The sequence below is a fragment of the Ambystoma mexicanum genome, chromosome 2q (assembly GCF_040938575.1).
Source record: "Ambystoma mexicanum isolate Mex_15411 chromosome 2q, UKY_AmexF1_1, whole genome shotgun sequence".
Classification (NCBI taxonomy): Eukaryota; Metazoa; Chordata; class Amphibia; order Caudata; family Ambystomatidae; genus Ambystoma; species Ambystoma mexicanum.
The window spans coordinates 62,545,486-62,568,310 of record NC_090924.1 but is presented as its reverse complement, the minus strand read 5'-3'; the positions used below and the strand labels follow the sequence as shown (position 1 = coordinate 62,568,310).

The 22,825-nt window shown below is 47.3% G+C and overlaps 1 protein-coding gene across 4 annotated transcripts in view; it reads left to right on the top strand.

Annotated features, from left to right (window-relative positions):
- ADCY9 (adenylate cyclase 9) overlaps nt 1-22,825 on the top strand; it is a 725,821-nt gene that overhangs the window by 566,480 nt on the left and 136,516 nt on the right. For all 4 annotated transcript variants that reach the window (XM_069646827.1, XM_069646826.1, XM_069646829.1 and 1 more), the window contains exon 6: nt 19,777-19,879. In XM_069646827.1, coding sequence (XP_069502928.1) covers nt 19,777-19,879 — 103 coding nt within the window. The remainder of the gene's footprint in view (nt 1-19,776; nt 19,880-22,825) is intronic.

Below are 22,825 nucleotides of genomic sequence, written 5' to 3'. Positions count from 1 at the left end.
TATGGTACTCTTCCTGGTAGTCTGAGTAGTATGAAGGAGAGGGGAGTATGCACAGGGAGTACAGTACAGTAGTCATGCATGTTATGTTAAGATGATCAGTAACTTCTATAGGAACCACCAGTAAAAGTAGACATGGAAGGGCATGTCAACACTCTCCAAAGAGTTAGTGTCATACGTGAATGGTAAACTCCTAAAAAGGTAAGCTCCAAAACGTCTACATCAGATGACATTCAGAAAGAAGGACTTTGGAAAGCGGAAAAGAGTTTGCCCCCTCCACGAGACGCGGGTTCTTGCTACTCATCCTCACAAACGCCACTATGGCCTGTATGCCAAACTGCCCGTCACACCGCATGACTACTGCTCCTATTGTTGATTTCTTCAATTCTAGTGTAATTCAATGTACTGCTGAACATGATATATCTAATGTACCTATTTACACCCCCCACAATGTCACTGCTAACCAATCTACCAATGCTTATGTTGTGTCCTATATACAGGATGTTATCCCGCCAACCCCACCGCTGATTCATTTTACTTATGAACATCCTATCCCCAATGTATCAGCTGAAACTGCCATGGATATAGCTGTTGTTGCCCCCCACATTCCTATTGCAGACTCCAGAATCCCCACTCCCTGCCAGACACCAACCTCACCACACATGAACTCTGTACACCCTGCCTAGGCCAGCCCATTCACATAGACACTGCTCTAGACTCCCTAACTCCCCCCCCCCCTCCAAGAAATGATACTCTACTGCTCCATGAGCCCTAAAGCCCCCTGCCCTACTCCCCAGCCCACTTGCATCTCTACTACACCTCCTCTCTCCCTCAGTACACCATTACCTCATAGCCCCTCCACCCCCAACTCCCTTGCTTGCGCTCTGGTCAATGCTCAATCCATCTGCGCTCATACATCCAATATCCACGACCTCCTACTGCCCAACAACCTGGACCTACTAGCATTACCTGAAACCTGGCTACATGAAGCAGCAGGACCCATCATTTCTCTCGCCATAACCACTGGATACTACATCCTACGAATGGACCGTCAAGTCGGCCTTGGAGTAGGAGTTGCTATCATCCACAAGTCCACCCTCCCCATTAGAGCCTCTCACCTACAATGTCTCCCAGGCTACAAACTCCTACTGGTCAAGCTTGAATCCTCCCCCCAAACCACCATCAACATGTTAATGTTAATGTTAAAGGATATTTGTACAGCGCACTATCATCACCGGAGTGGTCCTCTGGCGGCTCTGAAAAAAGGGAGGGGGGTGGGTTTGTGGGAATAAGCTGGAAAAGTGCAAGAGAGCAGTGATGTGCTGTTGGCAGCCTAAGACCGGTGAGTCCGTTGGCTGGGCTCGGGGTGTTTTACGGTCAGTAGTCGTCGTGTGCTGTTGTGCAAGTCTATGTGTGGTTTGTTTTGTTGTTGCAATGTAGTGAAGTTTGTGCGGCTTGTTGTGTTTTAGGCTTGTGGTTGTGTTTGGTTAGAGTTTGAGAGGTGTATGCAGAGGGTTGAAATTGTTAGTGGATTGGTTATTTGGCATTGCTGCCTTTGGAATTATGTATAGGTGTGCTGCTTGCTATCATTCACTATTCCATCTGAGTGTGGCACTTGCTAATCCTTAATATCCTATCTAGATGTGAGGCAGGCTAGTGATCACGTTTCCATCTAAGTGTGGCACTTGTCAACACTCACTGTTTCATTTGAGTGTGGCGCACGCTTACATTCACACCTCTATCTAGATGCGACGCAGGCCAAAGTTAAGAGCTCCATCTAAGTGTGGTGCGTGCTAACACTCACATTTCTATCTAGATGCGACGCGGGCCAAAGTTACGAATTCCATCTAAGTGTGGCACAAGCTAACATTGTTACACCTGTATAAATGTGACACAGGCTAAAGTTAAGAACTTCATCTTAGTGTGGTACTTGGTAACATTCACAGTTTAATTTACGTGTGGTACATGCTAACATTCACGTTTCTATCTAGATGCGACGCAGGCTAAAGTTAAGAATTCCATCTAGGTGTGGCACATGCTAATATTCATGATCCTATCTAGATGTGATGCAGGCTAAAGTTAAAAATTCCATCTAAGTTTGGCACATGCCAACATTCACATTTCTATCCAGAAGCGACACAGGCTAAAGTTAAGAATTCCATCTAGGTGTGGCACATGCTAACATTCATGATCCTATCTAGATGTGACACAGGCTAAAGTTAAGAATTCCATCTAAGTGTGGCCCATGCTAACATTCACATTTCTATCTAGATGCGACGCGCACTAAAGTTTGTAAATCCATCTCAGTGTGGCACATGCTAACATTCACAATCTTATCTAGATAGGACGTAGGCCAAAGTTAAGAATTCCATCTAAGTGTGGCACAAACTAACATTGTTACACCTGTATAAATGAGATGCAGGCTAAAGTTAAGAATTCCATCTAAGTGTGGTACTTAGTAACATTCACAGTTTCATTTAAGTCTGGTACATGCTAACATTCACATTTCTATCTAGATGCGACACGGGCTAAAGATACTACTCTTCTATCGCCAACCCTCCCTCACTGGAACTCTCGGACATCCCGCTCCTCATCAACCCTCTCCTCAAGCCCAATACTAAATTCATTCTACTAGAAGATTTCCATTTAGGCTATAAAGACCCCCATTGACCACAAGACCTCTGCCCTCTCAGCTACCCTCGAAGAGATGAATTTCAGCCAATTGGTCCTATCGCCCACCCACGAAAAAGGAAGAATTCTTGATTGGATACTCCCTTGTAACACTACACTCCAAATTTCCTCCATTGTTCCCGTGCCCTGGGCAGACCATTCTCTGATATGTTTCACCATCACCACTCCCACTGAAATCACCCTTACAACCGGGGATCCCCTCTGTATTACTGCCAGACACACTTGTAAGCTCACAATTGAGCAACTGACCCCTTCCATCCTAGCCTCTCTCAAATCAGCCCCTGACAACTTCACCCCAGAAGCCATCCTAGCATCATACAACACCGCATTGCTCACAGCATTTGACAAACACTCTCCTCTCGAAACCACCTCCCATTAAAAAAGTAACCCCCAGAATTGGTACAGTGATGACCTAGCCTCCCTCCGAAAAAAGAAACGCTCACTTGAACATCTCTAGAGAAAAAACCCTAACTCTTCCAACAAAGGTGCCTTCCAGCGCTCACTCAGCTGATACCTACGAAACAGCTATCATTGCTACAAAAGCTAATGTGTTCAACACCAGAATCACAGAAGCCAGCTTGAACGTCAAAGAGCTCTCTAAAATCCTTATAAAGCTCCAGCGCCCCCCCTTCTGAAAACGTTCCTCAAAATAAAGCATGGTGTTCTCTCATCCAGCCTGCCCTCAACACCAAAACACAGAAGTTAAGGGACAAAGTTATTCTGAAAAAAATCCCTTCTAACACCCATGCCAATAACCCCTCAGGCTAGAACTGCCATGACCGCTACCAATGCTCCACAGTTCCAATTGACTGCCGTCTTCCCCCTCTGATGTCCTTTCCAGCATCCAGCACCTGAAAGCCTCCAACTGTGCTGGAGACACTTGTCCAACTCACATTGTCAAAATGTGTGCTGAACCCTTGGCCCATACCATAGCCAGCTTTATTAATGTATCATTCAAATCCAACTCAATCCCCACTGCAATCAAAGAAGCTTGGGTCACGTCTCTCCTGAAGAAACCCACCCTAGATCCTAGCATCCCCACCAACTACCGTCCGATCACGATAGTACCCTATGTCCTCAAAATCCTGATCCGCCCTGCATACCTGCAACTTCAATCCTACCTTGAAAACCACAACTTGCAAGGCACCCTTCAGTCAGGCTTCAGGTCAAGACACAGTACAGAATCCGCCCTCCTTGACCTTAAGATCCAGCTTGACCACATCAGAGACAATAGTGAGCTTGCAATCCTCCTCCTACTAGACCTCTCTGCAGCCTTTGATATGGTGGATTAGGAAATCTTTTGCCAACACCTCACCATGACGTTCAACCTCGCACCGGAAGCTATCTTTATGGATCCAATCATTCCTATCCGGACGATCCACTAGAGTGTTTGTGGGTTCTGAATCAGCTAACCCCATTCCTGTCTCCCACGGTGTCCCACAAGGCTCCTGCCTCCCCCCACACCCTGTACAACATGTACACAAAGCCCCTCTTCGACCTTCTTGACAGCCACAACATACCTAACACCAACCTTGCTGATAAACACGCAGGTCCTACTCAAAAACACTGGTAACCATTAGCTAGATGCTTCTAACATTAACCACGTCTTCAGCATCATTCAGGCATGGATGGCCACCCATCATCTTTGTCTAACGAAATAACTGAGCTCGGCTCCCATCATCGCCTCTACCACCTCAGCCCTGCCTTCACCTCCTTCTGCATTGACGGAAACACCATCCCTGTCTCCACCCATGTCAAAACACTTGGTGTTTATCTAGACGCAGAACTAAAAATGGAGAAACATGCCAAAGCAATTGCTTCTTCTGCGGCCTATTCCATCAAACTTATCAACCTCTCCAGAAAATGATTTACCCAGAACTACTGTCTCACCCTAGCTAGAGCGATCATAGCTAGTAAACTAGATTACTGTAATGCCATCCTAGCAGGGACGTCAACCAAAAACATAAATTACAACTGCTACAAAACAACGCACTCAGAGCAGTCTGGGGCTTGAAACGGTCAGATCATATCTCCCAAATCCGACTGAAGATACATTGGCTCCCCATCAAAGAACATATTAAATTCAAATTTCTTACTATCACCTTCCGCTGCTACACAATACTGCCCCCCACCTCACGAATCATATCACCAAGAAACACAACATCCACATTCTCTGCTCCTCCAATATGGTTCTGTCGCCATATTATATCGTGAGATATTTAGATTGCATTTATAAGCCTCTCCCACACTATACCGGTCTCTCAAGTTTAGTGGGGGTTCAATTTCTAGGCTTTCATAAGGCATAAATCCTAACTCTGCCACTGCAGATCACCCTTCAATGAGTAGATACCTTCCTTAAGCCCACACTGCCCATTCACTACAGTGAACCGCATGTAGGTAGACGGACACTAAAGAGACCCACCAATAACACCCAATTATATAACCCCTAACCACCTCACCTCCCCACTCTTCTAATAGCGACTGAACGAGTCAGCAACATCAGCCAGAATACGACCCACAGACAGAGCCCTAACTATTAGCGGACAGCCCTCCACACCCACTACTACACCACAAGACAACCAGACCAAAACAGAACCAACCGGACATAGAAAAAATTAAAAAATAACAAAAAATAACAAAAAAACTAAAACCACGCCTTACAATGCTGCGCAAACGACCCATTCCAAGGGAAAGAAAAAGAGAAGAAAGAACAGACACTCTGGATCAGCAACAAAGAACCACAACAACAGAACGCACCCCTGCAGTAAGGAACAAGTATCGAACCAACACTGAGAGAAGAGACAAATCCCTCTACTTAACTCCTTACCTAACTGACAACTGGTAACCAGAGCAAACCAACCCAACGGTGGAAACAGCAACATCAAACTACCCAACACAAACACGCAGAAGAAGGAAGAACAACACAAGAAACAACAAACGCACAACCGATGCGATAACACCTTACATCACAAAAGCAAGAAGAACTTCCTATTGACAACCACAACTCATGGAAGACGAACCCGATGAAAACAAAAACCCAAGACAAAATCTAGAAGAACTCTTCGAAAACGCTGACACCCCAAAACCTACACCTCAAAAAGAGATCGGCCAGGAAGGAGACCCCAACACCAACCAGAAGATGAACTCAACAAGAAAGCCCATACCAAACAACACCTCCCAACCTCCACAGCAAACTCATAAACGCATGATTCATGTCAAAACACTCAACAGAGATCTTCGACCTACTCGATGACAACGGCATTGACATCCTGTTCATCACAGAAACAAGGCTGGACAACAACTACAAAATCACACGCCAAAGCTGCCTTCTAACCAACTTCAAATGCCTTCAAATAATCAGGAAAAACAAAAAAGGAGGAGGCGCCGCAATTGTATTCAAAGGACACCTGAAAATAAAAACATCCTGAACTGCGAAACCATGGTAATACACCTAACAGCAAGCCCAAAAACCAACGTCACATTCATCCTGGTGTACAGACCACCGACATATCATATGATGCAGCCTTCGTCGACAACTTCGTAAAAGCCATCACCAACATAGCCATCAACCACAAACACCTAATCATCCTGGGGGACTTCAACATCTGGTTTGAAGACAGTCACGCCAACTCCCAAAACTCACTGATGGAACAACTCACCACCATGAAACTACGACAACTAGTCAGAGGGGTAACACACTCGGCAGGACACAGCATCAATGCAATTTTCGCCAAGGAAAAACTCATCACCACGGCACCGCCGATACAAATACTGTGGAGCGACCATCTCATCATCTCATTTGTGATCTCACTGCCTACTCAAGTCTGCACCCAACCTCCTAAACTCACAACCACCACAAAAAGAAACTGGAAACACGTCACAGAAAGCAACCTATTCGAACAACTGGAGTTAAGCAAACCCTAAACTACAGAACTAGAGCTAGCTGACCTAGACGGAAAAGCGGGGCTACTACACAAATGGATTGCAGACGCAATCGACAAGATCACCCGAAAAAAACCATTCACCCCTTAAAAAAAAAAAGAGCAACGGCAAAATGGTTCACTCCACTATTAAGCACCATGAAAAAGGAAAACAAAAAGATGGAATTGGAATGGAAGAAAGATTAAAACCCAGGCAAAAAAACACTGTTCCAGAGACAAATCCGCTCATACAAGAAGGAAATTCAAAAGGCAAAGAGAAGGCATTATGATTTCAGAATCACTAATGCCACAACACACAAAAAGAAATGTTTAACATCATTAAAGAAATGAGAAACCCACCAGGCTACGACCACACCCCAACTCCCTCAGAGAAACTATGCAACGACCTGGCAGACCACTTCAAGAAAAAAATCAATGAAATCCGACAAACCATACAAAACATACCAACCGACCACAACATACTCCCAAGCCAACCTATCACAGAACCCCAGCACAAACTCAAAAACTTTCCTGAATTATCAGCAGAGGCATTTGCAATGCTGGTAAAACACAGCAAGAAAGCAGGATCACCCATGAATCCCTGTCCCTCGGACATCTACAAATCAATCCTTGCACAAGGAACACCAGCAGAATACTACAGAAACCTTCTGAACCTATCTGTCAGATATGTCAGAATTCTCAGGATCCGTAATGATGGAACCAAACTTGGACCCGTAGTGTAGCCGGAGAATTCTTTCTACAAATGTAACCATCTGAACACACACGGTAAGTACAGAGGGATCTATTAGTTGAAAGATAAGGAACACCACACAAACGTCCAGGCTCTGCAGAGAAACAAGATGAACAACATAGACCTCAGAGTCAATCAACAATACAGTAGGTAAGAAGAAAACAGTCAATAACAACTGACCAGATGAGAAAGAATTCCAGGGTGTTCTGGTACAGAGATCGGGCAAGACTGAGTCAAGATGTAGACTAAGAAAATATAAGACAGGAGGTGAGGCTTTAGAAGAGAAGAATTGTAAGAACAGAAGAATGCAATGAAGTGGGAGACTTACCACTTGTCCTGACGTAGACGTGATGCCAACCAATACCCAGTGTACTAATACCTGAACCGACGGCACGAGGATGCCTAAAACGGAATGAGGCAGTCTCTAGTCCCAATCCTATCCCGCCGGCACGAGGACGCCTAACGACCCAGCGCAGGATGGCAGTCTCAAGTTCAGCGCTTTTCCTCTGAGTACACTAGGGTGCGACGGGTAAGTTTCAGGACAATACTAGGTATTCCTTGAAGAGATGAAAACGAATCCAATCCAGTAGACAAGGGATGGTAAGTAAGCGTTCCGGGTTTGGTGCATGGGAAGACAAACAAATCCAAATCAGCAGGCAAGGTATTGTTAATAAGCGTTCGAGGGGATTGGGTCCTCCGACGTATTCCATATCTATGACATGTAATCACCACAGCTGTGCTGCTTCGGAAACTTTTTTCGGCGTCTGCATCCTGCGTCGATGGCGTCGATGCGGCGTCGTCGAGGGCCTCCTCCGACGTCCAACGTCATCCGATGTGATAAGTAGGACGCACGACGCCCGTAGCCTCAGTTCCGTTTTTTCCGCGAACGTGTTGCTTCGTGAATCTCGGTTAACGCCTTGACTCTTTGGAGTTCTGTTCTTCTCGGTTCTTCGAACCTGTTCGTTTTGTGAAAATCCTTCGTGTGAAGATGTCTTCTACTTCGTCTTCGACCCCGCGTCCGGGTTTCAAGAAGTGCGGGGAGTGTGGGTCCAAGATGTCGGTGACGGACCCGCACGACGCCTGCCTCTGGTGCCTCGGGGAGGCCCACGACACGGATGACTGTATCGACTGCCAGTCGCTCACGTCCAAAGCCTTACGCGAACGTAAGAAGAAGTTGTCGGTAGGTCGGGTGTCCAAGCCCAGGAAGTCGAAGTCTGCGGGGCTTTCGACGGATGATTCGAGGGGTGACTCTCCGCGTCATCGTCGGAAGTCTCGTGGGTCTCCTTCTAGGAGTCGGTCTCGCCACTCCTCAGCCTCTTCGAGGCATTCTCGGAAGCGCCGACACCGGTCGTCTTCCAGGTCCTCTTCGGAGGACTCTGCCCGGCACGTCGCTTACCCCACCAGCCGTGCGACGCCGGAGGAATGGGCTTCCTTCGGGAAGAAAATGCTGGCGATTCTTGAGTCGCAGGGTACTAAGCCGTCCGCGCCCCCGAGTGGGGTCGGTCGTGGAAGGTCGAGAGACACCGCTCGCAAGAGTGGTCGGCACGAGTCACGGGAGAGGTCCCGTTCGGACAAGGAGACTCGTTCTCGACGTACCCGTTCCAGGTCCCGGTCCTCGATGCGTTCGAGACCGCATGCACCTGTGAGGTCTTCGAGGAAGACATCGACGTCTGAGGCGTCGAGGGCGTCAACAGGCTTTCTCGAGGCTCCGGCTCCGAGGAAGTCGTCGAAGCCGTCGACGCTCAGGTCGTCGAGGGACACGCTCGGGGCTCCGGCTTCGAGGGCTGTGTCGACGCCGCCGATGCTGGAGGCGCTGCATCTGACGTTGACGCCGATCCTCTCGGCGCCGATGCCGGTCCTCTCGACGCCGGCGCTGATTCGCTCTGACGCCATCGACGCCTTTCGTGTCGGAGGTACCCCGTGGCACGGGAGAACCCCCTAGGAAGGCTCTGGTTAAGAGCATGCACTCTCGGGTGCCTTCTTTTCGCCACACTATATTTCAGAGGCGGATGAGGATTCTGATGGCCTGGTTCCTAGTCGGGTTCCAGATGAAATTGTCTCGGGCCATAGTCAGTTTGACGATTTGAGACAGTCACTGCATGATGCCAGTGGACTGGACACCTCTCCGGAGGTGGAATTTTGTAGGCCTGAGCCTGGCTCTCATGCCGATTCCTCGTACCGGCGCCTTATGGCTAGGGTTTCTGAGTACTTGGGATGGTCTGCTCCCCCAGGGGAGTTTGTGCAGGATGATCTGACGGACATCCTTGATGTTGGTCCCCCAACTGATCCGGTACTGCCGTTCCATATGGCGAAGAAAGTGTTTTCTTCTGGTGGTATGGCGCTTCAGGCGGCCAACTCCATTTGTGCCTTGTCTCGTTTCACACACGCTCTGTGGAACTGTGTTGCATTAGCGGCTGAACATATTCCCGAAGGGGACGAACGGGATGGTTTCCTTGCTATGGTCCAGGATGGTAAGGATGCCATGTGTGAGTCCGTTCAGTCGGGTTTGGACTTAGCTGAATGCGTCAGTAGGTCCATGGCGGCGAGCACCGTAATACGCAGGTTTGCCTGGTTGCGGAAGTCGGGGTTTGCTCCTGATGTGCAGTCCCGGCTCCTCAACATGCCCTTTGACGGTGAACACCTTTTTGGCAGCAAGGCTGACGAGAGCCTTGAGAGGTTGCAGACCTCAAAAGCTGCAGCGAAGTCGTTGGGCGCTGCAGTTCGCCAACCTCTGCCTTTTCGTCCTAGGGGACAGCAGTGGAGGGGTGGTTCCTTTCGTTATTACTCCTTCAGTAAAGCGAGAGGAGCTGGCAGTCAAAGAGGCCAACGCAGGGGTACCAGAGGTGGACGACAGGGTACCCGTGGTGCCAAGGCCGCTCGGGCAGTTGCCTCTTTGCCCTCAGGTAACGCCGCAGCCGCTCCCATTCAGTCATGAGGCCATGTCCCATGGTTCGCCGGTTGGAGGAAGGCTGGCGCAGCATCTTGTAGAGTGGCAAGCCATTACTTCAGATGTGTGGGTTCTGGAGATCATAACCCACGGCTACTGTCTTCCCTTTCGGCACAGGCCTCGCGACAATCCACCGGGGAACCTCTCTTTGCAGAGTCCGGATCCGCTCCTTGCGCAGGAAATTCAAGCCCTGCTGGAGAAAGGCGCCATAGAACTGGTGCCTGTAGCGGAGAGGAACAAGGGATGGTATTCCCCTTCTTTTTTGATTTCAAAGAAAGACGGGGGATTGAGACCCATCATGGACTTGCGCGGTTTGAACAAACTCCACAGGAAGGACAAGTTCAAGATGGTTACTCTCTCTCAAGTCCTCCAGGCCCTTCAGCTTCAGGACTGGTTGGTGTCACTCGACCTCAAGGATGTGCCGATCCATCCCAAGCACAAGAAGTACCTGAGGTTCGCGGTTGGCGACTCGCACTTTCAGTTTCGGGCCCTGCCGTTCGGATTGACCTCCGCCCCGAGGGTTTTCACCAAGCTCATGGTGGTGGTGGCAGCGCATCTCAGGCAAGGGGGGATTCACGTCTACCCCTACCTGGACGATTGGTTGATCAGGGGGAGCTCTCCCGAGCAAGTCCTGGATCATCTGTCCGTCACCTGCCACTCCCTTCACAGGCTGGGCTTCTCCCTCAATTTAAAGAAGTCCCATTTGACGCCAACACAGCGGCTCCAGTACATCGGAGCAGTGCTCGACACTTCCCTGGGGCAGTGTTTTCCTCCCCAGGTGAGGGCTCTTCACATTCAGCAGATGGTGCACAAGTTTCAGCATGCCCAGACGCTCCCAGCGTTCGAGTTCTTGAGGTTGCTCGGCCTCATGGCATCCTGCATTCTTCTGGTGCCAGAGGCCAGGTTGCGGATGAGATCTTTGCAGTGGGCGCTCAAGACGCAATGGTCGCAGTCCTCCGGCAGGATGTCGGACCCGGTTCAGGTGCCGCCCTCGGTCGCCCGGGACCTTCTGTGGTGGGCCGTCAAAGGCAACTTGATGAAGGGGGCTCCATTTTGGCTTCCCTGGCCGGAGGTGACGATCGTGATGGATGCATCCCTCACGGGTTGGGGAGCTCATGCCAACGGGCTGACAGTCAGCGGTCGTTGGTCTCCGACGGAGTCCAGACTCCATATCAATCTGTTGGAGCTGAGGGCCGTCAGGCTAGCCCTGAAGGCTTTTCTGCCGACTGTGCGAGGAAAGAGTGTCCTGATCCTGACGGACAACACAGTGGCCATGCACTACCTCAACAAAAAGGGGGTGGCAGGGTCACTTCCTCTGTGCAGGGAGGCGATGCAGCTTGAGTTCTGGGCCATCCAGCAGGAAGTTTCGATCTCGGCAGTTCATCTGGCCGGTGACGAAAACGTGACAGACGATCTCTCACCAGTGGGAGTTGGCTCAGGAGATTCTCCTGGAGATCTTCGCCCTTTGGGGGACCCCTCAAGTGGATCTCTTCGCCTCCAGTGTCAACCAGAAGTGCGAAAGGTTTTGCTCGCGGGAATTTCCTCCAAAAGGAGCCTTAGGAGACGCGTTCGTGGTGGAGTTGTCATTCCCGCTGCTGTACGCGTTTCCTCCAGTCCCCGTCATCCCGCAAGTGCTGCGGAGGTTACAGAAGTTCGGTTCCCGGATGATCCTCATTGCTCCGGCGTGGGCTCGGAGGACGTGGTACCCGGACCTTCTCGACTTGTCCATCTGCCCTCCGCGTCGTCTTCCCTACCGAGACAATCTGCTCTCACGGGAGGGGGGTCAGGTTCTCCATCCAGAGGTCAGATCCCTCAACCTTCACGCTTGACTTCTGAAAGGTTGAGGTATAGGGATTGGGACCTCCCTGAAGACGTGATGGAGGTGTTGCTTTCGGCCCGAAGGCCAGCAACAAAGTCTCTGTACCGTTGCCGTTGGCGTAAGTTCTGCGACTGGTGCAGAGTTCAGAATGTGGATCCTTTTGCATGTGACATCCCCATGGTTCTGTCCTTTTTACTTTCTTTGGCCCACAGGGGCTTGCAAGTGGGTACCATTAAAGGTTACCTGGCGGCGCTGTCCATCTTTAAGCGCTCGTCTGAAGAGTGTTCTTACTTTAAAATCCCTTTAATTTCACAGTTTCTGAAAGGGCTCACTAATGTGTTCCCTCCGTCACCTTTCCTGGTGCCTGGTTGGGATTTAAACCTTGTTCTTAAGTTTCTTATGGGTGCTCCGTTTGAGCCTTTACATTCTTGCCCTTTGAGGCTGTTAACTCTGAAAACTGTGTTTTTAGTTGCGGTTACTTCCGCTCGCAGAGTGAGTGAGTTACAGGCACTTTCAGTTAAGCCACCCTTCACTGGGACAGGGTTGTCCTTAGAGTTCGTCCTTCTTTTCTTCCGAAGGTAGTGTCGGAATTTCATTTGGCCCAGAAGGTTGTTCTTCCGGCATTCTATCCTCCTCCGCATCCTGGTAAGGAAGAGGAGAGGCTCCATAGGCTTGATCCTAGGAGAGCTTTAAGCTTTTATGTTTCACGCATGTCCCGGGTCAGAGTGGACGATCAACTCTTTATTGGTTACGCTGGAAAGCGTTTGGGGCAAGCTGTGACGAAACAGACTTTGTCTCGCTGGATTATTTTGGCCATCTCGGAGTGCTACCGCTTGGCGGGTAAGGACCCACCGGCTGGCTTGCGGGCCCATTCTACCAGGGGTATGGCTGCGTCTACTGCCCTGCAGAGGGGTGTTCCTATTCGCAACATCTGTGATGCAGCCACCTGGGCTTCAGTACATACATTTGTACGTCACTATTCCCTCGATTCCATCCGAGCACAGGATCTGGCCTTTGGCAAGGCGGTCCTTTGCTCTGCTATTTGATTAGCTATTCTAAATTTTGATTCTAAATTCTTTCCCTCCTCCTTGCTCTGGTACTGCTTTGGGAGTCTGTCATAGATATGGAATACGTCGGAGGACCCAATCCCCTCGAAGAACAAGTTACTTTCTTACCTGGTAACGTTCTTTCGATGGGATGGTCCGACGACGTATTCCATATCGCTCCCGCCCTGCCTTCCCCGCGGCAGAATTTCTTTTGCGATTGCAGCTTACGTTCCGCAAGGCTTTGTGTCTGACTGGCAGTTGACTAGTGTCACACGTTCTGGGGGAAAAAACTACAACTGAGGCTACGGGCGTCGTGCGTCCTACTTATCACATCGGATGACTTTGGACGTCGGAGGAGGCCCTCGACGACGGCGCATCGACGCAGGACGCAGACGCCGAAAAAAGTTTCCGAAGCAGCACCGCTGTGGTGATTACATGTCATAGATATGGAATACGTCGACCATCCCATCGAAAGAACGTTACCAGGTAAGAAAGTAACTTGTTCTTCCGGGTTCGGAACAAGTGGAGGCGACAAGTCCAAATCAGCAGGCAGAGGATTGTAAGTCAGCGTTCCGGGATCGGCACATGTGAAGGCAAACAACTCCAAATCAACAGGCAAGGGACTGTAAGGAAGCATTCCAGGTTCGGCACAATTGGAAACAAACAAATCCAATTCAGCAGGCAAAGGAACTCAGTAAGCAGTCCGGGTCACAAGGATACCAAGGAAGTGGGAAAGAACAAGGCATGGCAATAAGCACAAAGGATACAAGGTACACACAAGACGTAGTCACGGCTGATTACAAAATGAGAAGCGAAGAATAACAACCCGGAAGTGTTTAAATAGGTTACCATGGAAATCACGCCACTAACGCCGTCCGTAATGCGGAGGACGCAATGGACGCCAAAGTCGCCATGGCAACCCGTTTCCATTGATCTTATGGATTCGGGTATGGAGAGAGTGTTGTTTCACGTTCTGTTGTTTATTTCTTCTAGAAGCAGGACGAGTAGACACCTGACCAGGTCGGACCCTGAAACTATCACTAGCAACAGGAACTGTAGCGAGGACTTTCAAATCAGCATATATAAAACCTCTTATGAAAAACACAAGTGGCGACGTAGAAAACCTCTCCAACTACAGACCGATATCAAACATCCCCTACCCGGCAAAACTCATGAAAACTTTGTATACAAACTAACCCAAGAATATGTAGAAAAACACCACCTGCTAGACCAAGCGCAAGTCGGCTTCAGACGCGCTAGAGGAACAGAAACAGCGCTACTATCCATCTGGGACGACCTAAAAACTATCGTAGACTCAGACACAACCTCAACCCTCATTCTATTCGACCTTTCCGCAGCCTTTGACACAGTTAGCCATGACACCCTAACCAAAAGACTAGAAGACATGGGCAAAACAGACACAGCATTGTTCTGCACTAAGTCATTCCTAGCAGACAGAACAGAACCCACTTGGATTAAACCCTTCAAATCCACTCCAAGAGTTAACGACTGTGGCGTGCCATAAGGATCCTCACTATCACCGCTGTACTTCAACATCTACCAGACTCTGGTTATTAGAATCTTCAAAAAGTACAACATTACGTGCTACAACTACGCAGATGATACTCAAATCATCTACAAAATCAAAGACACCCAAGCAGATCATTCAACACTAATGGGATGTCTAAAAGAAGTCTTCAACTGGATGACTGAACATCTAAACAGAAGAATGTACCCTTGCTACTATTTATTTTCATATTTTTTCCTTTAAAAGTTAATTATTATTTTTACGAGGTTTCCGAATTGGGGAAATCCTGAGGTGAGGTCAACCGCTGTTCTCATGTGTCCACCCAAGTAGTGAAGTTGCTCTATGTTTCAAAGGACAAATATTACAGTGATGTTTCCAGTGTTTGAGAAATAGGTAATAGATAACCAATATAATTTAGGAAGAACAAAAGACAATCACTTCCTACTTCCTAGAAGAAGGTCAAAATCATATATTTTTAGAAAAAACACAACACATAACCGGAAATCAACAAGGTTATAATCTCAACCAAGGGTAGAACAAAATATAAGTACATCCACATGGTACATTGAGAAGACAACGTTTTTTTGGGGAAAGATTACAGTATACAAAGGTATTTTAACACAATTATATTCACAGAACAAAAACAAGAAACACAAAGAAGATTGGGTTTAGTTCATTTCGTTTCACTAAAATGACTAAATCATAAAGTAGAGTGCTAAAAGGACATATGCATGATACTGGTTCGATATATAGACAATATCATTGCCCAAACTGTGGATTCTGTTCAATGGTAGTCCCTTTTTGCAATTGTTAATTTCAAGCAATTAATGCTGCGTGGTCTTTGATACAAGATATCTTTTTTATCCTTACCAACGTGAGGTTTGATAGTTGGAACCGGAATATAAGTTCCAAAGGATCAGGGATATATGAGTTTGATTTAATTCCCTGTCTTCATCACGTTTCGGCAGTATTCTATTGCGACTAGTTGGGGATCCTGTGGAAAATATATGAATATCGAGTGAGAGGGGTGGATGTGAACAGGCGGGTGCCCCTTGTATTTAGGGCACTAAACAAAAATATTGTAAACTCTTGGCAACTGGATGACTGCCAACAACCTGAAAATCAACCCAGGAAAGACAGAAATCATGATCATATCCAAAGACCAAAAGAACAAAACCGCCATCCCGTGGCCACCATCTAAGGTAATAAAAAATCAGGGAGTCCTGATGGACAACACCCTAACCTTAGAGCCACAAGTAACTGCAACAGTCAAGAAATGCTTTTTCCTCCTTCACACGGCAAGAAGAATCCTACCTTTCCTCTCCTTCGGGCACAAAACACTCACTATCGTTGCCCTCATCATGTCAAAAATCGACTATGCAAGCAGCCTCTACCTCGGAATACCAGAATACCTCCTGAAGAAACTACAACGGATCCAAAATACAGCAGCCAGACTACTCCTCAAACTATTGAGATGAGAACACATCACTCCTGCCCTAAAAACACAACACTGGCTCCCAGTAAAACATTGCATCACCTTCAAAACGATGTGCATAACGCACAGAGCAATCAGTGGACAAGGAGCAGAATTTCTACAAAAGAAAATAACAATCTACAAGCCAATAAGACTCCTCAGGTCAAGTAACAAAATCTGCCTGGAACCAAAACCATATGATATGATATCATTGTTTATATATATAGCACCTATACACAAAGTGTTTCAAAGCGCTTCAAGACAAGGGAGGGAACAAGGGAAAATACAATGACATTCTTACAGGCCATGAACAGTAAGGATGTGAAATTAACCATCGTACTCAGCCTGACGACATTTCAGATAGTGCAAGAGCTAAGACATAGATAAGGAAGGGAGGGGAAGAGTGGGAAGGAAATGGAAACAGACAGGCGACTACCGTACTAGGCCTGACGACATTTCTGGTAGAGCCGGAGAAAAACAAAAGGTGAGGGAGAAGGGTGCAGAAAGGGAGGGGAAGAACAAAATAAGCGACTATCATACTAGGCCTGACAACGTTTCAGATAGTGCTAGAGGGGGGGAGGGGACAGCAAGGGGATGGGGGAGCGACAGACGAGGTTGCTATCATACTAGGTCCAGGGACAATTCTGATAGAGTAAGTGCAGAGAAGAAAGTAAGGGGAGGAGGTGAGGAGATAGGAAAAGTGAGAAAGGAAGAGGAGGAGAGAACAGAGAGTAAGCAGTCAAAAAGAGTGGAGAAGCAAGAGGGGAGAGCGAATACAATTGCAGAAGTCAGTAGTAACACATAATGTTGCAAGCCTGGATACAAGATGAAGATGGGAACAACATGATTAAGGGTCACCATGAGTACAAGATTCAAAGGAAGTCCAGCATGAGAGTTGAGAAAGGGTGACGCACCGTGAATCAATGAAGTCCATAAAGTAAAATCCATCATTGGCCACAAGATGTTGATGGTGAAACCAGAATGTAGCAAGACAAACTCCTGTGTGGGGGGGCACAAGGGAACAACACGGGGGGACCCCTTGTTGAAAAAACTTGGAGGCACCTCCTTCTACCACTTAGCCGCAAAAACCTGGAACAACATCCCGAAAGAAATAAGAAACACCAAAAATCACCTAAAATTTAGGAAATTACTAAAAACCTGGCTCTTCGACACCACAGACTCCAAAAGAAAACCGAAAGGAAAGGGATGACTAAACAGAAGTGGACACGGACAACTCCCAGAATCGACTGTGGACAACTCGCTATGAGGAGGAGCTTCCACGGCACCTGGACCAAGGACGCCGGGCAGAGTGGTACACAGGCGACACCCATGAAGACAGAGTCAACAACTCACCCTAGTCCCACCCAACACCCGCACTCACCCCTCAGTCGCCACCAGGCACCACTGTTGTGGAATTGTTCAGGATATTGGCATTCACCACACTACCGGAGCTGGGGACACTTGGCAGATGCACTAGCCATGTAAGTGAGGAGTGAAAACAGGTAGGGCTCCATGGGAGGCTGGGGGAGGAGGGAGCAAAAAAAAACACAAACAAAGGGACCTCAAAGGCCGGTCAAACCCAGATCAGGACAAGGGCGCAGGAGTGCTCCTGAACCCCACCTTGGGAGATTGGGAGATTACAGAACCCCAGCTCCTCAAAGTTAGTATAAAGATGCCAACTAACCAATTGCACTAACAATTTCCCCCTCTGCATACATCGCTCATACTCCAAACCTAACACAACCACAAACCTATAACACAGCAAACCGCACAAACTTCACTACTTTGCAACAACAAAACAAAAAACACACATAGACTCGCACAACAGTACACAACGACTACCGGCCGCAAACACCCCAGGCCCAGCCAATGGACCCACTGGGCTGAGGCTGCCAACTGCACATCACTGCTCTCTTGCACTTTACCAGCTTGCTCCCACTAACCACCCCTCCCTCTTTCAGAGCCGCCAGAGCGCCAGGGGACCACTCTCGTGGTGATAGTGCGCGGTATCAATGTCCTTTAACATTAACATACACATCAGCCTTGTTCTCATCCAGAAATGCCAGAAAGAGAGCGAGGGGCTCTTGCTTCACCACCATCGCTCCCTGCTCTGGAAAGCTCTCCCACAGCATATCCCAAATGAACCTGCCTACCCGCTCTTCCGAAAGAAAGTCAAAGCCTCACTGTTTAACACATATGTGTAACCCTAATGCCTGCCTATCTATGTTGTACCTGCCTGTCTATATTTATGGAAGAATGCTATGACCTTTTGTTTCAAACCATCTTATATAACCCTTGTACCGCTGTCCTAGCGCCGTGATACCTCCAGGTTTGGGCGCTACCGACAAATACAATTAAATAAATAAGGACGTTTGGGTCTGAGAGCGGCTAAAACTCCAAGAACATTTGAACTTGAGAGGTTTGAAGACGTCAAAACGCTTGAATCCTGAGAGGTTCTTAAAAAAGAGTTGTTTTGAAAATTGGAAAAAAGGTGATTCGTTTTGGGATATATGGGAACCAGTAGCCGTAGAGAAAAGACTTGGATATTTGATAACCGAAAAGCATGAATAAAGTCTTCAGCCAGAGGCGAAGCTTCCAAGGCGGAGAGCTATCCATTGTTGTGAGTGCCAAGAAGTGAACGCCTGCATTAGCAGCTCTGGATCAAGGAGAAAGTAAAACAGATGGTATTAAACGGCTAAGTACACCGGTTGGGGCTAAAATGTGAAGACTGCAGAGAAGAAGAATGTTGAGGCTATGGTTCCATTTGAAAGAAACACGGAAAGATGTGAGAACTGTTTGGAAACAATTACTTTGATGACATGGAAAAGTAAGGTCATCGATGACATTAAGAATCCTGACCAAGGCTGTAGCAAAGTATTTAAATAGAAGTTCATTAATACAAATCCATTGTGTTTTTCATATTATGTCTTTGTATGTAATGAAAAGTAGAGATAAGTTGTTCTCAGCTCAAATAAGAAGAGGGATGAATCAATCCACAAAACATTAGACACAGACAATTGGAAAACACCTATATAAAGGGCGTTCTCCGTACATCTAACCCCGCTCCCTTGCGCACCCCCATATCTGAAAGAACTGGCACTAATGTTAAATGACACCATGCACTGGGCCTCAAACAATGGTTGACTGTCGAATAAACGGTGATGTTAGATCCCTCAAGCCTTTGTCATCACTGGGTATGCATTTGTGTGCGTTTTTGTTAATGTTCTGTTTCTACCATGGCCATACTACAGAATGTTTGCACCATCACAGTGCAATGCTTGTGCCAGTGCATGCATGTATTGTTTAACAGCAATGTTTGCACTGGCCCACAAAGTGCACTGCAATGGTGCAAAATGGCTGCCATATGGGCCCATGTCTCAGTGATGGTTGATATGCTTCCATGTAATATGAAATGAATGACCTTTTGCCAAAATCTTAGGGACATTCAAGGTGGTAAATCTTAAAGGTGTGTGTGCTGGTGCGGGGGTGGAGCACAGGGCTTTGTAGAAGCTGGTGTCTGACTATAAAGTTTCATAAGTTGTGTGTGTGTAGTTTATTTCTTCGTATCCACTAACCTATTGTGCTCTTCTTTTGTGCCTGCAGGATGATGAATGATTATTTCTTCAAGCCTCCCATCAACCGGCTTAGCCTGAATTTCTTGGATCAGGACTTGGAGAGAGCGTACAGAGCCAGCTACCAAGAAGAGGTACGCTCTCCTGATTAAAATATTTTTTTTATTTTTTAATAAACCACACAGGAGAGCCCACAACTGAGCACTATATAAGTAAATATATAAATTAAAACATGTTTACAAAAACTATATTCAATGATCCAACGACCACCATGACTAAATTTTTGCATCATTACAGTATCTGGTGACAGATTGCTCCCTGAATCAGTTCCCCCCATTGCATTGTATCTTGACTCTACTATTAATGTATGTATGTATTTTACCATTACCTGTCTTTACCTGTAAATAAGCTTTAAGTTTTCTTTGTATGCTGTGCGCCCAGTTACCTAAGGGTTTGGTGCACCCTACAAATTAATAAACAAACAAACAAACAAACAATAAGCTAAACCATAATTTGGATGGAATAAGAAAACGGTATCAATGGGTGACCTTCTTGTAGGTCAAGTATTCAATGTTCTCCCCCACCATCATTCGAGCTGCCATGCATCACCGCTTCCACGTGCTCAATTAAGGACATTTCTGCCAGAACAGCCTTAAACTTTACACACCCTTGATTTTCCTGATGAAAGGTTTTTAAGGGATATCTAGAAGGGAAGAAAGGATGTTTTCACCCATGTCCCTAAACTATTCAAGCACATAGTGGGTGGTTGGACTTTTTTCCTCAATCTTATTTTTAGATTTTCTTTCTGTTTAACAGGACCCTCGCAGATGCCGTAGTAGCTTCACAGACCTTGCGTTCTGCCAGCCAACTATTCCCTGTTCAGTTTCAAATGAAGCTTGCTTTAGGGTGATTTCTCTATCTCTGAATCGATAAGAAGGACATTTGGGTATTGATGGTTCCCTCTTTTGGACTACGAGTTGTAAAAGAAGCGAAACCCTCACATCGCCGGTGCCGTTTGTTCTTGGGCCCCCAACACCTCAAGCTCAGCACACAGGAGCAAAGCCCTCAAAGATTAATATTCGCGTGGGTCCTTCGCTCTTCAGGCTGGCACAATATTGCTTTTAAAGACAGCACACACACACAATAATTCAATTTAGACAATCAGTTTGAAAAATAGTTATTTATTTTAGGCCTTATGAACACCCTGGAAAATGAATCTGACAGGTAATATTATCGCACAACACTCTATAATACACATATGTAAAGTCATCATTAGGTTCACTAGACCTCAGATAACTTAATCAAACAATTTAGGTAAGTTAATTAGATGTAGTAAATGATGGGAACCAATTACAAGACACTATCCTAACTTGAGAAGTCCAAACCTTAAGACCACATCTTTAATGTGTCTTATCAGTATGAGTTCTTTTGGGAAAGGATGCAATGGACTTGTGGTGGTGATTAGATTAAAACTAGTTAGTTACTCAACAATTTACCAGAGAAAATGTAAGTGTTCTCCTCTCTTCCAGACCCAAGGCTAACCCAGGGACAGGATACCCAATCGAGGGTTGACGACAAAAGGTGAGTGTAGGGGAGACACGAGGCAAACAGACTTGTTTCCAATGTTATCCTATGGAAGACTGGGGGTACAGGCACACGGACGAAACCGTACAAGTGACCAAATCTAATGTTTTCAAGGAAGAACTGACCAAATTGTTTTTTAATTCTTCTACGTAAAAAAAGCTTAAAAAATATATGTGGGGGTGGGGTTAGGGATATTAATAAAGGTAGGAGGAAGGAGGAGACTGCAGGGTGTCTCCCCTGCAATAAAATAAATATATCTATTCAGAGACTTCACTCTTTCGAAAACATGGATTCGGTCAAATCACCTGCATCCGCACACTGATGCTTACTTGCTCCCCCGGACACTGATTTTTCCAGATGTCTTTGGGGTTCGTATGGGGGTCGCTGGGCGATTGATCTTCTGCCGTTGGTTCAAGTAAGAGGTTCCCCGGAGTTGCGATTTCGAGAATTCTTCTGGTCGGCTGATAATGCAAGATGCAACCCCTGTCAGTGAAGGAATGCTGAATCCAATAACGCAGGCCTCCTTTGAACACTTCACTGAATGGGGGAAGTGAGTTCCAGCGGCAATCGCCGTTTGCAGGCGATGACCGGCGTCCTTCCAGTCACGGTCACAGCAGCTGGTCCAGAACAGGTTCCCTTGAAGGTGGGCAGCTGGGATTCGGGGAGAAGGTGACTTGTGGCACAAGCTGGTGACCACCAAAGTTCCAGTCACGATCACGGAACCGCGATGCTTCTGACGAGGTAGCCCATGAGAGATCTAGTCACTCCACCGGGCAGTCCATGGTCACATGAGAAGGCTTTTAAGGGATGGATCTTTGAGAAGCTGCTGTGACTAGTTGGTCCCACTTATCAAAGGACTGAAGCACTGCTCAAGGTCTTCAGAGATCAGGTAGAGGAGCAGGGCTTCATCGGACCAGACAAGGTAAGGGATGCTGGGCCACTTGGAGTCGTCTTCGGATCTTCAGCAGTCTGCTCTTCGAGGGATTCTTGGCTCCAACATACATTTGAAGAATAGCTGGAGAGGACATCCTTTTATCCAAGATACAAGCTGGAAGTAAGCCCAAGCTCGCCAATGGTAAGAATCTGCACCATTCAAACAGCCAGTAGTTGTCCAATCGGGGACAACTACTGGTTTCACATCCACCAGAGAAGCAGACTGTCTAGCGCCAGGGATGTGGACTGGGACTAGACAGTCCCATCTGCATTCTTGGGCCCCACACACAAAAAGGCTCACTAGCCCACAAAATCTGCAGCTTTCCTGGGCAAGTGCATAACTTTGTAAGGTGTTTCGTGACCTGAGAAGGCAGGAAGAAAGCCAAACTATAATATGGCCTAAGAAGGGCCCACTGCAAGGGTGGACTTTTCCATCTGCGGCACGTCTTGATCCCATGGCCATGATGCTTGGACTGAAAGCACCCTCTAAAATCTCCACCCTCAGGCCCTGCATGCCTTCGTGCTGCCCCCACACTGGCGGGCTGCACTGCCATGGTTTTCCA